This window comes from Bos indicus, chromosome 29, assembly GCF_029378745.1.
Source record: "Bos indicus isolate NIAB-ARS_2022 breed Sahiwal x Tharparkar chromosome 29, NIAB-ARS_B.indTharparkar_mat_pri_1.0, whole genome shotgun sequence".
Classification (NCBI taxonomy): Eukaryota; Metazoa; Chordata; class Mammalia; order Artiodactyla; family Bovidae; genus Bos; species Bos indicus.
The window spans coordinates 18,049,861-18,063,140 of NC_091788.1; the positions used below are offsets into that span (position 1 = coordinate 18,049,861).

The 13,280-nt window shown below is 43.9% G+C and overlaps 1 protein-coding gene across 3 annotated transcripts in view; it reads left to right on the top strand.

Moving 5' to 3' along the window:
• GAB2 (GRB2 associated binding protein 2) overlaps positions 1-13,280 on the top strand; it is a 181,108-nt gene that overhangs the window by 112,669 nt on the left and 55,159 nt on the right. For all 3 annotated transcript variants that reach the window (XM_070782995.1, XM_070782997.1, XM_070782996.1), the window contains exon 2: positions 12,808-13,108. In XM_070782995.1, coding sequence (XP_070639096.1) covers positions 12,808-13,108 — 301 coding nt within the window. The remainder of the gene's footprint in view (positions 1-12,807; positions 13,109-13,280) is intronic.

Below are 13,280 nucleotides of genomic sequence, written 5' to 3' on the forward strand. Positions count from 1 at the left end.
TTTCCTTCTCCAATGCATGAAAGTGCAAAGTGAAAGGAAGTCGCTCAGTTGTGTCCGACTCTTCACGACCCCATGGACTGCAGCCTACCAGGCTCCTCTGTCCATGGGATTCTCCAGGCAAGAATACTGGAGTGGGGTGCCATTGCCTTCTCCCAAATGGCCCTAGTAGTGAAAATTAAAATGTGCTTGTGCTCATGATACATGCTCAGTCATGTCCAACTCTTTGCGACCCCATGACCTGTACCTGCCAGGCTCCTCTGTCCATGGAATTTTCCAGGCAAGAATACTGGAATGGGTTGCCATTTTCTCCTCCAGGGGATCTTCCCAACATAGGGATCAATCCCACATCTCCTGCTACTCCTGCATTGGCAGGCAGATTCTTTGCCACTGAGCCACCTGGGAAGCCCAAAGTAAAATGTATGATTTATTGCAGGATAACAAATTACCTTAAAGCTTACTGGCTTAAAGGAGAAATAAATATTTAGTATTTAATGTGAATTCTGTGAATTGGGAATTTAGGAGCAGTTTCGTTTGGTGGACTTGGCTCAGGGTCTCATGAAATTGCAGTCAAAAAGTACCTATAGTTGCTGTGATCTTAACTAGGACTGACAGATATGATTCTAAGAACAGCTCTTTTTCACAGCTGGCAGGAGGCCTCAGTTCCCCACCATATACATTCTTCCTTTGTACTGCTTGAGTGTCCTTATAGCATGGCAGCCGATCCAAAGGAGAGCAAGACAGAAGCTACAGTGTCTTTCATGCCTTACCCTTGGAAGTCACACACTTTCATTTAAGCAGTATCCTATTATTCATCTGCATTCAGTAGGAAAGAGGACTGCATAAGGCTGCACTCGGAAACGAGATTCATTAGGGGCTGTCTTGGAACCTGGCTACTACACAGAAAAATAGGAGAAGCTGGCTGGTACCTTATTTAATATGTTTCCCCAAGGCAGAGAATCATGTATGCCATTGCAGCAAATATTTTCTAGATCTGGCAGATAGTTCAGTGAGTTTAGAAATGCTGATAACTCTTAGTTCACTCCATTTTGTGTCCTCCTGCTCAGGACCCTGAATGCTCTTAAGTTTAATCATATTTTCATGTGATTCCTGAAGAGCCCCTCTCTTGTCCTTGAGTGGGAAAGATTGAGGACAGCTAGGTCTGGTTATAATCATCCGCCAAGTATGAACACCCTTTCTCTCCATGATCTTTACTTCTCTTCTATGAACATTGCAGTTCTCTTGTGGATAAGTTTTTAAATTAAACTCTCAATTGTGAGGTAATTTTAGATTCACACATAGTTGTAAAAATAATAGCCCAAGTAACCTGTACCACTTTCTACCCACTGGTAACATTTTCCAAAACTGTGCTACAGTATGACAACAAAGATGTTGGTATTGTTACAGTGAAGATACAGAACATTTCCATCACCAAAGGACTCTTTCATACTGCCCTCTTATAGCCACGTGTTAACTTGCTTCAGTCGTGTCCAACTCTTTGCAGCCCCGTAGACTATAGCCCACCAGGCTCCTCTGTCCATGGGATTCTCCAGGCAAGAATACTGTAGTGGGTTGCTATTTCCTCCTCCAGGGGATCTTCCCAACCCAGGGATTAAACCCACGGCTCCTGCGCTTCCTGCATTGCAGGCGGATTCTTTACCTCTGAACCACCAGGAAAGCCACAGCCAATTCTTTTTTCCTTAAAAAAAAAAAAAAAAATTATTGGAGTATAATTGCTTTACAATATTTTGCTAGTTTCTGCTGTACAACAAAGCGAATCAGCTATATGTATACATAGATCTCCTCCCTCTGGAACCTCGCTCTTACCCACCCCCACCCCACCCACCTAAGTCATCACAGAGTGCTGAGCTGAGCTCCCTGTGCTATACGATGGGTTCCCACCAGCTGTTTATTATTTATTATGGTAGCCTCACCCACTTCTATCCCATTCCAACCCTCTCCTCAACCACTGACAGTCACTATTCTGCTGTGCTGTGCTTAGTCGCTCAGTCATGTCCAACTTTTTGCGACCCCATGGACTGTAGCCTGCCAGGCCCCTGTGTCCATGGGGACTCCAGGCAAGAATACTAGAGTGGGTTGCCATGCCCTCCTCCAGGGGATCTTCCCAATCCAGGGATCGAACCCAGGTCTCCTGCATTGCAGGCAGATTCTTTACCATCTGAGCCACGAGGGAAGCCCAAGAATACTGGAGTGGGTAACCTATCCCTTCTCCAGAGGATCTTCCCAACCCAGAAATCAAACCAGGGTCTCCTACATTGTAGGTGGATTCTTTACCAACTGAGCTACCAGGGAAGCCCCACTAGTCTGCTGTCCATTCCTAAATTCTCTCATTTCAAGAACGCTCTATAAGTGGAATGACACATTATGTAACCTTCTGGGGTTGGTTCTAACAAAATTCAGCATAATTCTGTGGAAGTTCATTCAGGATTTTGCATGCGTCAATGCTTTGTCCTTTTTTATTGCTGAGTAGTATTCTATGGCACGGAAGTATGACAGTTTATTTACCACTTACCCACTGAAAGAAGTCTAGATTGTTCCAGTTTTGAGTTATTATAATAAAACTTACATGAGCATTCATGTGAAAGTTATATAAATGTGAATCTTCATTTCTCTGGGATAAATGCCCGGGAATACAATTGCTGGGTCATATAGCAGTTGCATGTTTATTTTCTTTAAGAAATTGCCAACATCTCTCCACAGAAGACATACAGATGACCAAAAAGCACATGAAAAGATGCTCAACATCACTAATTATTAGAAAAATGCAAATCAAAGCTATTAATACAATGAGGTATCACCTCACACCAATAAGAATGGCCATGATCAAAAAAAAATCTACTAATAGTAAATGCTGGAGAAGGTGTGGAGAAAAGGGAACCCTCCTACACTATTGGTGGGAGTGTAAGTTGGTACAACCACTATGGAAAACAGTATTACAGTTCCTTAAAAAACTAAAAATAAAACTACTGTATGACCCAGCAGTCTGACTACTGGGCATATAGCCAGAGAAAACCATGTTTCAGAAAGACACACGCACGTCAGTGTTCATTTTAGCGCCGTTTATAATGGCCAGGACACGGAAACAACCTAGATGGCCATCAGCTGATGAATGAATAAAGATGTGACACCTGTTAGTATAGACAATGGAATATTACTAAGCCATAAAAAAGTAATGCCATTTGCAGCAACGTGAATGGACCTAGAGATTGTCACACTGAGTGAAGTAAGACACAGAAAGACAAATATCTCATGATATCGCTTATATGTGGAATCTAAAAAAGGGTGGAAGTGAACTTATTTACAGAATAGAAGTTGAGGCACTGATGTGGAAAGCAAACTTATGGTTACCAGGGAATGGAGAGGAGGATAAACAGAGAGATTGGATTAACATATACACACCACTATATATAAAACAGATAACTAATAAGCACCTGCTCTATAGCACAGGGAACTACTCAGTACTCTGTAATGACCTATGTGGGAAAAGAACATTTTAAAAAAAGGGATATATCTCTATGTACGATTGGTTCAATTTGTTGTATACCTGAAACTAGCACAGCATTGCAAAGCAACTATACTCCAATAAAAAAAAAATTTTTTTTTTTAAACGCCAAACTTGTTTTCCAGAGTGGTTATATTCTTTTAGACTCTACCAGCAATGTTTGAGTGACACATTTTCTCTGCCATTATTGCCCACATTTTGTGTTGTTACAAGTTTTAAAAATTTTAACCATTGTTACATTTGTGATAATATCTTTTTGTGGTTTTGTGTTTCCTGAATTGCTAATGATGTTGAACTTTTCATGTGCCTAATTGCCATCTGTATATGCTCTTCAGTGAGATGTCTCTTCATGTTTCATGTTCTGCCTATGTCCTGCTGCTGCTGCTGCTAAGTCGCTTCAGTCGTCTCCGACTCTGTGTGACCCCATAGACGGCAGCCCACCAGGCTCCCCGTCCCTGGGATTCTCCAGGCAAGAACACTGGAGTGGGTTGCCATTTCCTTCTCCAACGCATGAAAGTGAAAAGTGAAAGGGAAGTCGTTCAGTCGTGTCCGACGCTCAGCGACCCCATGGACTGCAGCCTACCAGGCTCCTCCGTCCATGGGATTTTCCAAGCAGGAGTACTGGAGTGGGGTGCCATTACCTTCTCCGGCCTATGTCCTACTTGGACTATTTCCCTTTTTAAACTGTTGGGTGTTGAGAGTTCTTTATGTGTTCTCCATACTCGCCTTTGTCAAATATGTGGTTGGCAAATATTTTCTCCCACTCTATAGCTTATTTTTTAGCTTCTTCTTTTGCAGAGCAAAAGTTTTGAATTTCAGTGAAATCTTAATTTATAAACTTCTCCTTTTATGGACTGTGCTTTTGGTGTCTGGTCTAAGAACTCTTTGCTTAGCACTAGATCCAATGATTTCCTCCAATTTTTTTTCTAAATGTTTTATAACTTTATATTTGAGTTCAAGATTCATTTTGAGTTCATGTTTGTATAAGGTATGAGACTTAGATTGAGATTCACTTTTTTCCCTGTTGCTTCAGCATCATTTATTGAAAACGCTATCCTCCACTGAATTGCTTTTTCACCTTTGTCAGAAATCAGTTGAACATATTTGTGTGGGCTTCCCTGGGGGCTCAGCTGGTAAAGACTCTGCCTGCAATGAGGGAGACCTGGGTTCGATCCCGGGTTGGGAAGATCCCCTGGCGAAGGAAAAGGCCACCCACTCCAGTATTCTGGCCTGGAGAATTCCATGAACTGTATAGTCCATGGGGTCGCAAAGAGTCGGACACAGCTGAGCAGCTTTCACTCTCTCTGGGTTTCCTGTTCCATTCCGTTGTTCTGTGTGTGTGTGTGTGTGCGTGCATGCACGTGCCAGATGATGTGGTCTTGACTTCTGTAGCTATACTGTAATTACTGAAATCTAGTGGACTTGTTTCTCCCCTTTTATCCACTATTTCAGAGTTGCTTGAACTATTATACTTTCTCTGCCTTTCCCTGTACATTTTAGAATACTTCTGCCTACATCCATAAAAACTCATGCTGGGATTTTGATTAAAGTTGTGTTAAATCTGGACATCAGTTTGGGGAGCTGTACTGTGTCATGTCTTTCAACCCATGAACATGGTGTGCCTCTCCATGTAGGTTTTTTAAACTTTCTTTTATCAACATTGTATAGTTTTCAGCATACATGTATTGAACATGTTTTGTTAGATTCATGCCTCTTTGGTGTTTTTGAAATGATTATATAAATGAATGGCATTGTATTTTCATTTTCTACGCCAGTGTGTTTATTTGATAGACTACAGGAGCAAATCAATTTTTGTATGTTCATCTTGTCATGCATACCTTGAAGATATTACAAATTAGATTCCAGACCACCACAATAAAGCAAATATTGCAGTCATCTGAAGTTTTTGGTTTCCTGGTGCATATGAAAGTTATTTTTAAAAATATGGCTAAAAAATGCTGTCACCTGAGCTTCGTCAGATCACTGATCACAGATCACTATGACAAATGTAATGATGAAAAAGTTTGAAATATTGCAAGAATTACCAAAATGTGAGCCAGATGCACAAATTGAGCAGATGCTGTTTGAAAAGTGGTACCAACAGGTTTGTTTGACACAGGGTTGCCACAGACCTTCGATTCGTATAACATGCAACACCCACAAACCATAATAAAGCAATGCTCCACACAGTGAGGTTCGCCTGTATTTTGTGACCTTGCCAGACTTGCTTACTTGTCCTAGGAGTTTTTTTTCCAGAATTCCTTGGGATTTTTTATGTGGACAATCATGCCATCCAAATAGGAACAGTTTTTTTTCTTCCTCTTCAATCTGTATGCCTTTTTAAAAATTGAAATCTAGTTAATGTACAGTATTATATAATTTACAGGTGTACAGCATAATGGTTCACGATTTTTAAAGGTTATGTTCCACTTACAGCTAAAAATATTGGCTACACTCCGTTGTGTTGTGCAACATATCCTTGTAGCTTGTTTATTTTGTACGTAATAGTTTGTACCTCATAATCCCCTACCGCGATCTTACCCTCTTCCCTCTCCCACTGGTGACCACCAGTTTGTTCTCTGTGTCTGTGAGTCTTTCTCCTTTTTGTTATATTCACTAGTTTGTTTTATTTTCTAGATTCCACATGCAAGTGATACCATGTGGTGTTTTGTCCTTCCCTGTCTGCTTTATTTCATTTGGCATTCGGTTCAGTTCAGTTCAGTTCAATTCAGTCGCTCAGTCGTGTCCAAGTCTTTGTGACCCCATGAATTGCAGCACACCAGGCCTCCCTGTCCATCACCAACTCCTGGAACCTACCCAGACTCATGTGCATCGAGTCGGTGATGCCATCCAGCCATCTCATCCTCTGGCGTCCCCTTCTCCTCCTGCCCCAATCCCTCCCAGCATCAGGGTCTTTTCCAATGAGTCAGCTCTTCTCATGAGGTGGCCAAAGTACTGGAGTTTCAGCCTCAGCATCAGTCCTTCCAATGAACACCCAGGACTGATCTCCTTTAGGATGGACTGGTTGGATCTCCTTGCAGTCCAAGGGACTCTCAAGAGTCTTCTCCAACACCACAGTTCAAAAGCATCAGTTCTTCGGTGCTCAGCTTTCTTCACAGTCCAACTCTCACATCCGTACATGACCACTGGAAAAACCATAGCCTTGACTAGATGGACCTTTGTTGGCAAAGTAATGTCTCTGCTTTTCAATATGCTGTCTAGGTTGGTCATAAGTTTCCTTCCAAGGAGTAAGCGTCTTTTAATTTCATGGCTGCAATCACCATCTGCAGTGATTTTGGAGCCCCCAAAAATAAAGTCTGACACTGTTTCCATTGTTTCCCCATCTATTTCCCATGAAGTGATGGGACCGGATGCCATGATCTTCGTTTTCTGAATGTTGAGCTTTAAGCCAACTTTTTCACTCTCCTCTTTGACATTCATCAAAAGGCTTTTTAGTTCCTCTTCACTTTCTGCCACAATACCCTCTAAATGCAGCAATCTGTATGCCTTTGTCCTCCTTTGAGAAGTTAGTAAAGTCTCCTCTGTTCATGGAATTTTTCAGGCAAGAATACTAGAGTGGGTTGCCATTTCCTACTCCAGGGGATCATTCTGACCCAGGGACCAAACCCACATTCTTGTGTCTCCTGCATTGATAGGCAGATTCTTTACCACTGCGCCACCTGGGAAGGCCCTGAAGTATATGAAGCACTAAATAAATATTTGTTGCGTGGATGGATGGATAGATGGATGGCAGGAAGGAAACATAAACATACCTGAGGCCAAGGAGATAAGAGCAGTTCAAGTTAGTAATGTTTAGCAAACACCTACCATGGAGATTCAGAGAGGAGTAGGAGGAGATTTTATTCATTGTCTACTTGGGAAGAAATAACAAATACTAAAATATCTGTAATATGTTGTAAAAAAAAAAAAAAAGTGACATGCAATGAGAAGTTCATAAAAAGTGTTATGAAGGTTCAGGGGAAGTAGAAGTCCATTGCAGCTGAGACATTGGAGAAGTTGTCTTTTGAGCTAGACTCTTTGGAGTTGCTTATATTTGCTTCTGAATTATGTGGTTTCCAAAAAAAAAATAATAACACACGAAAGTTGGAGCAGAGGGTGTTGTGGCAGAAGAGGGATGTGAATCTGGGACCAGACTAGATGGCTTTGCCTGCTCTATCATAAATTTATCAGCATTTCGTACACAGCCGTTGATCAGCCTCCACCACTTCTTGCGAGCAGAACCTGACAGGCTCTGATGTTATCTGCACACACACCTTTTTCTTGCTTGTGACGGTGCCTGTGTGTGTGTTTACATTTGCACCTGCACCCCAGTGATTTGGAGACAGTTCTTTCTACAGAGCCAGGCCCTAAAGGAGGACACGTCAACTGAAACACACACTTTAATACCTCTAAAACCTTCACCGTGCTGTCCACACCCCTGCATTATATACAGGCACCTGAGGCTTGCACACACACAAGCGCACACAGAGTTTGGTACACAGTGGCCTGAGCAAGATTTTAGGCAACTGTAGTTGAAGGTACTCACATTTATTTTCCTCAGCTCTATCCTATTCCTTTATCTTCACTTCCACCGAAGGCTTATTAGGCACCAGTTATGTCCCCTGACCTTCTAGATTCTGTCAGGAGTTCATGTAAGAAGATTCAGTCTATGGCCATACCACCCTGAACGTGCCTGATCTCGTCTGATCGCAAAAGCGAAGCAGGGTTGGGCCTGCTTAATACTTGGATGGGAGAGGATGATTCAGTAATCAATCCAGTACCTATTTACTGATAACCACCTATGTGCCAGGCTCAGCTGTAAACACGGAGAATGTAGCGTGGGATAAAAAGAGCCGATACCGCCCTCGTGAAGTTTCCGTTCTAGGAGCTGGATAGAATCAGCAACCCTACGGTGTTTTAGGTGGTGTGGCTGCTGGTGAGATCAGCATAGCAGAGTAAGGGGGAGAGAGTGTGACTATTGGGCGGCCAGAAAAACCGTCTGTCCAGTAATGTGACATTTAAATAGTGACGTGATGGAATACATAAGCAATGGGAATGTCTGGGGAAGGAGTATTCCAGGCAGAGGGAACAGCCAGAGCAGAGACCCTGAGGCAGGAGTGTTCGGCCAGCGTGGCTCAAGCAGAATGGGCGCGGCAGAGAGGGGCAGGGCTGAGGTGAGGGTTGTGGGTGAAGGGGTGTTGCCTGGGGCTCACTGGCCACTGTGGGGACTTCGGCTTTTGCTCTGAGTGAAGTGGAAAGCCAGAGGACACTTTGTGCAGAGAAGTGCTGTGCTCTGATTGACGCCAGCTTCGATGTCGGGAACAGATTGCCGGATGAAAGCATAGAAGCAGGAAGGCGGCCGAACGGTGGACTCAACCAAGTGGGTAACAGTGGAGGTGTGGAGAAGTGACCGGGTTGTAAATGTATTTTGAAACTGTTTGGACCAACAGGATTTGCTGTTGGGTTTAGGATTTGATGACTGACATCAAGATTTTTGGCCTGGGCAGCTGGAAGGTTGGAGCTGCTTGTAACTGAGATGGGAAACGTTGAAGGAAGAACAGACTTGGAGGATAGGAAGAGCTCAGTTTAAAGGAAGTTTGTGATGCCAGGGCTTCTCTGATGGCACAGTGGTTAAGAATCTGCCTTCCAAAGCAGGGGGCGCGGGTTCGAGCCCTGGTTGGTAGCTACGATCCCATATGCCGTGGAGCAGCCAAGCCTGAGCGGTGTTGCCACTGAGCCCTCGTGCACAACTAGAGTCCATGTGGCTTGATGAAAGATGCAACGTGACACAACAAAGCTTCCTCATGCCCCAGCTAAGACCCGATGCAGCCAGATAAATAAAATGTGTTTTTAAAGAAAGATTTGAACAGGTGGCTGACAAACACATGAAAAGATGCTCAATATCACTCATTATCAGAGACATGCAAATCAAAACCACAATGAGGTACCATTTCACACCAGCCAGAATGGCTGCGATCCGAAAGTCTACAAGCAATAATGCTGGAGAGGGTGTGGAGAAAAGGGAACCCTCTTATACTGTTGGTGGGAATGCAAACTAGTACAGCCACTATGGAGAACAGTGTGGAGATTCCTTAAAAAACTGGAAATAGAACTGCCATACAACCCAACAATCCCACTGCTGGGCATACACACCGAGGAAACCAGAATTGAAAGAGACACGTGTACCCCAATGTTCATTGCAGCACTGTTTATAATAGCCAGGACATGGAAGCAACCTAGATGTCCATCAGCAGATGAATGGATAAGAAAGCTGTGGTACAGTACACAATGGAGTATTACTCAGCCATTAAAAAGAATACATTTGAATCAGTTCCAATGAGGTGGATGAAACTGGAGCCTATTATACAGAGTGAAGTAAGCCAGAAAGAAGAACACCAATACAGTATACTAACGCATATGTATGGAATTTAGAAAGATGGTAACCATAACCCTGTATGCGAGACAGCAAAAGAGACACGGATGTATAGAACAGTCTTTTGGACTCTGGGGGGGGGGGGGGGATGATTTGGGAGAATGCCATTGAAACATGTATAATATCATATAAGAAACGAATTGCCAGTCCAGGTTCGATGCAGGATACAGGAGGCTTGGGGCTGCTGCACTGGGATGACCCAGAGGGATGGTACAGGGAGGGAGGTGGGAGGGGGGTTCAGGATTGGGAACACGTGTATACCCGTGGCGGATTCATGTTGATGTATGGCGAAACCAATACAATATTGTAAAGTAATTAGCCTCTAATTAAAATAAATAAATTTAAATTAAAAAAATAATAAAGATTTGAGATGCCTGTTAGTGAGGAGCAGGTATGAGACTCTAGAGTTCTATAGATGGGTTTGGGCCGGAGCTATAAATTTGCGAATTACAGCAGTTAGATGACTTTTAAAGCTGTGAAATTAAATAGAATAACCTAAGAAGTAGATATAGAAAGAGAAGAGTCTAAGAACTGAGCATGGGGGCATTCCAGCCTTTAGAAGTCAGGGAGACGAGGAGGAACCAGAACTGGAAACTGAAAAAGGGAAGCTGGGAGATAGGAAGATTGAGAGTGAGCACTGAAGCCAAATGAGGAAAATGCTTCAAAGAGAATGGAATAATAAACTGTTCTCAGATGTTGCTGAGAGATCAAGTAAAATCCAAAAGTTGCTTTGAGTGTTGAAGTCTTTAAGACCTCTATTGAAGGAGGTGGGGGTTGGGGGCAGCCTTCTTGTATTGCTTCCAAGAAAAGAATGGGAGGAGAGGAAACAATGATTAACACTGTAGAAATCTCTGAGGTTTTTTTGTAAAGAGGAGTAGAAAACTGGGCCATAGTTGGAAGGGAATGTGAGATCAAGCCAAACTTTTTTTTTTCTGAGATGGGACAAGTTGGTGTCCTGGTGGGAATGATCCTAGGAGGGAAGGAAGATGCAGTGAGTGCCAAGATACAGTGTTGCCCCCTGTAGTGAGAGGGGGTGATGCTCTAGTGGAAGAAAGTGGGCCTTAGACTGGGTGGACCACCCCTGCTGCACAGTAATAAAGTACTTTGCTCTAATGCAGGCAGACTGGTAAATACGGTAATGGAACATGTGTAGATTCTCTTCTGCTTGCTTGTATATTCTCATACCAAAGAGTGGAGGTGCTACAGGTTTAAAGAGGGCAAGGTTCAGAAGATTGCCAAAGAGCAACGGAAAATCACGGACCAGATCAATGTAGTCAGACTGTCGCAGCGTGAGGGCTCACTTGAGCTTAAAGTGAGAGCAGCCAATGTGGTTGTGTGTTTTCTCCGGCTCCACTGAGTGGGAACAGGCAGAGTAGGTTAAGCATTAGACTTAGTCAAGGGTTATGGTTTCCCAGATAAAGAGAGGAAGAGAAGCAAGAGAATGATTATAATGATGGATCACAGGAACAAGGCAGGTAGAAGGAAGTGAGGATGGAGATAGAAGGTGAGAGTGCAAGGTGCCAGGATTAATGGAGTGAAGTCCCAGTGAGGTCTAAAGAACCGTGATGGCAGTCAGATCCTTGGCATTGGTGGCGCTTCAGGGTTGCATCACAGTGCTTTGTGTGCAGTATAAACCCTATATGGTAGGTAGGACAGTTGGTGGTGATCTTCTATTCTATAGATAAAGTGGTGGTTCTCATTCTATAGATAAAGCAAGCTCCAAAGAGATAAATAACTTTATGTGAAAATCGCACAGCTAGTCCGTGATGAAGCATAGACTCTACCCGAGGCTCTGTTTTATTTGTGATATCTTTTTACCACTTCGTGTGATGTCTGCTCACAGATTACTCAGTCTCACTGAAGACGTGGAATGTAGACAACCACATAAGGAAGTGTGCAACTGAGTTAAATTCTATAATATGGCATGACTTAAGGAGTTTATTCATTCAGTAATATATATTGAATGCTTATTAGGTACAGGGCTGTATTGTAAATACTAGGGACATAGTATTATCCACTGTATATAGTGAATGACATGGGGGAAATTCTGAAGTTATGTGCTTCAGGGAAGTTTTAGAAGGGTTTCTGTGTGATTCTGGGTAAAAAGCACCAGCTGCTGAAAGCTTGGAAGCTTTTTTCTCCGCTACCTGCTGTTTGTGACATTGTTGCTTCAGCTCACTCTGTCTTAGTGGGGGGCCCCATCCATAAACTGAGATGTTACAGCTTTGCAAGTTCCACCCTGACTAAAAGTCCTGTGAGTTTGAGGCTGTATTCTAGCTTGATGGAATAATTGTGTAAAGTCTTTTAGCCCTCATCTGACTTCTTGAAATGACATATCTCATTTCATAGTGATAAGACCCTGTTTCAGTAGTGAAATGCTGCAGTAACGTGTGTACTAAAGTCATCTGCTGTGTCTTAAACTCTGCTGCTGCTGCTGCTAAGTCGCTTCAGTCATATCCAACTCTGTGCGACCCCATAGACGGCAGCCCACCAGGCTCCCCATCCCTGGGATTCTCCAGGCAAGAACACTGGAGTGGGTTGCCATTTCCTTCTCCAGTGCATGAAAGTAAAAAGTGAAAGTGAAGTGGCTCAGTCATGTCTGACTCCTAGCGACACCATGGACTGCAGCCTACCAGGCCCCTCCATCTATGGGATTTTCCAGGCAAGAGTACTGGAGTGGGTTGCCATTGCCTTCTCCGTCTTAAACTCTGGGGAAACACAAAAAGGAGATAGAGGCCACGCTCGGCCGGCAGGTGCAACAGTCCCCACCCTTAGCCTGGTGATATCTGAGGACCTGTGAAAAGCTTTGAAGTAACTCATGACTTTCCCCCTCCTCTCACTCCTTCCTGTTCAGGCCTGGAAGAAGCGCTGGTTTATCCTGCGGAGCGGCCGGATGAGCGGTGACCCCGACGTCCTGGAATACTACAAGAACGATCACTCCAAGAAGCCCCTGCGCATCATCAACCTGAACTTCTGCGAGCAGGTGGATGCCGGCCTGACCTTCAACAAGAAGGAGCTGCAGGACAGCTTCGTGTTCGACATCAAGACCAGCGAGCGCACCTTCTACCTGGTGGCCGAGACGGAGGAGGACATGAATAAGTGGGTCCAGAGCATCTGCCAGATCTGCGGCTTCAACCAGGCAGAAGAGAGCACAGGTACGAGACGCTTCTCGGTAGGGACCAGGCAGGCGCCTCCTGGCAGTGGCTGGGCCCCTGGGGCCCAGGGAACGGCCTTCAGACTTCTTGAACAGCAGAGTGGGCTTTAGCTAAAGGCTGTCCTCTGAGGCGGGGGGGAAGTAGGCAGAGGATAAGAGTGTGAAGGGCTTGG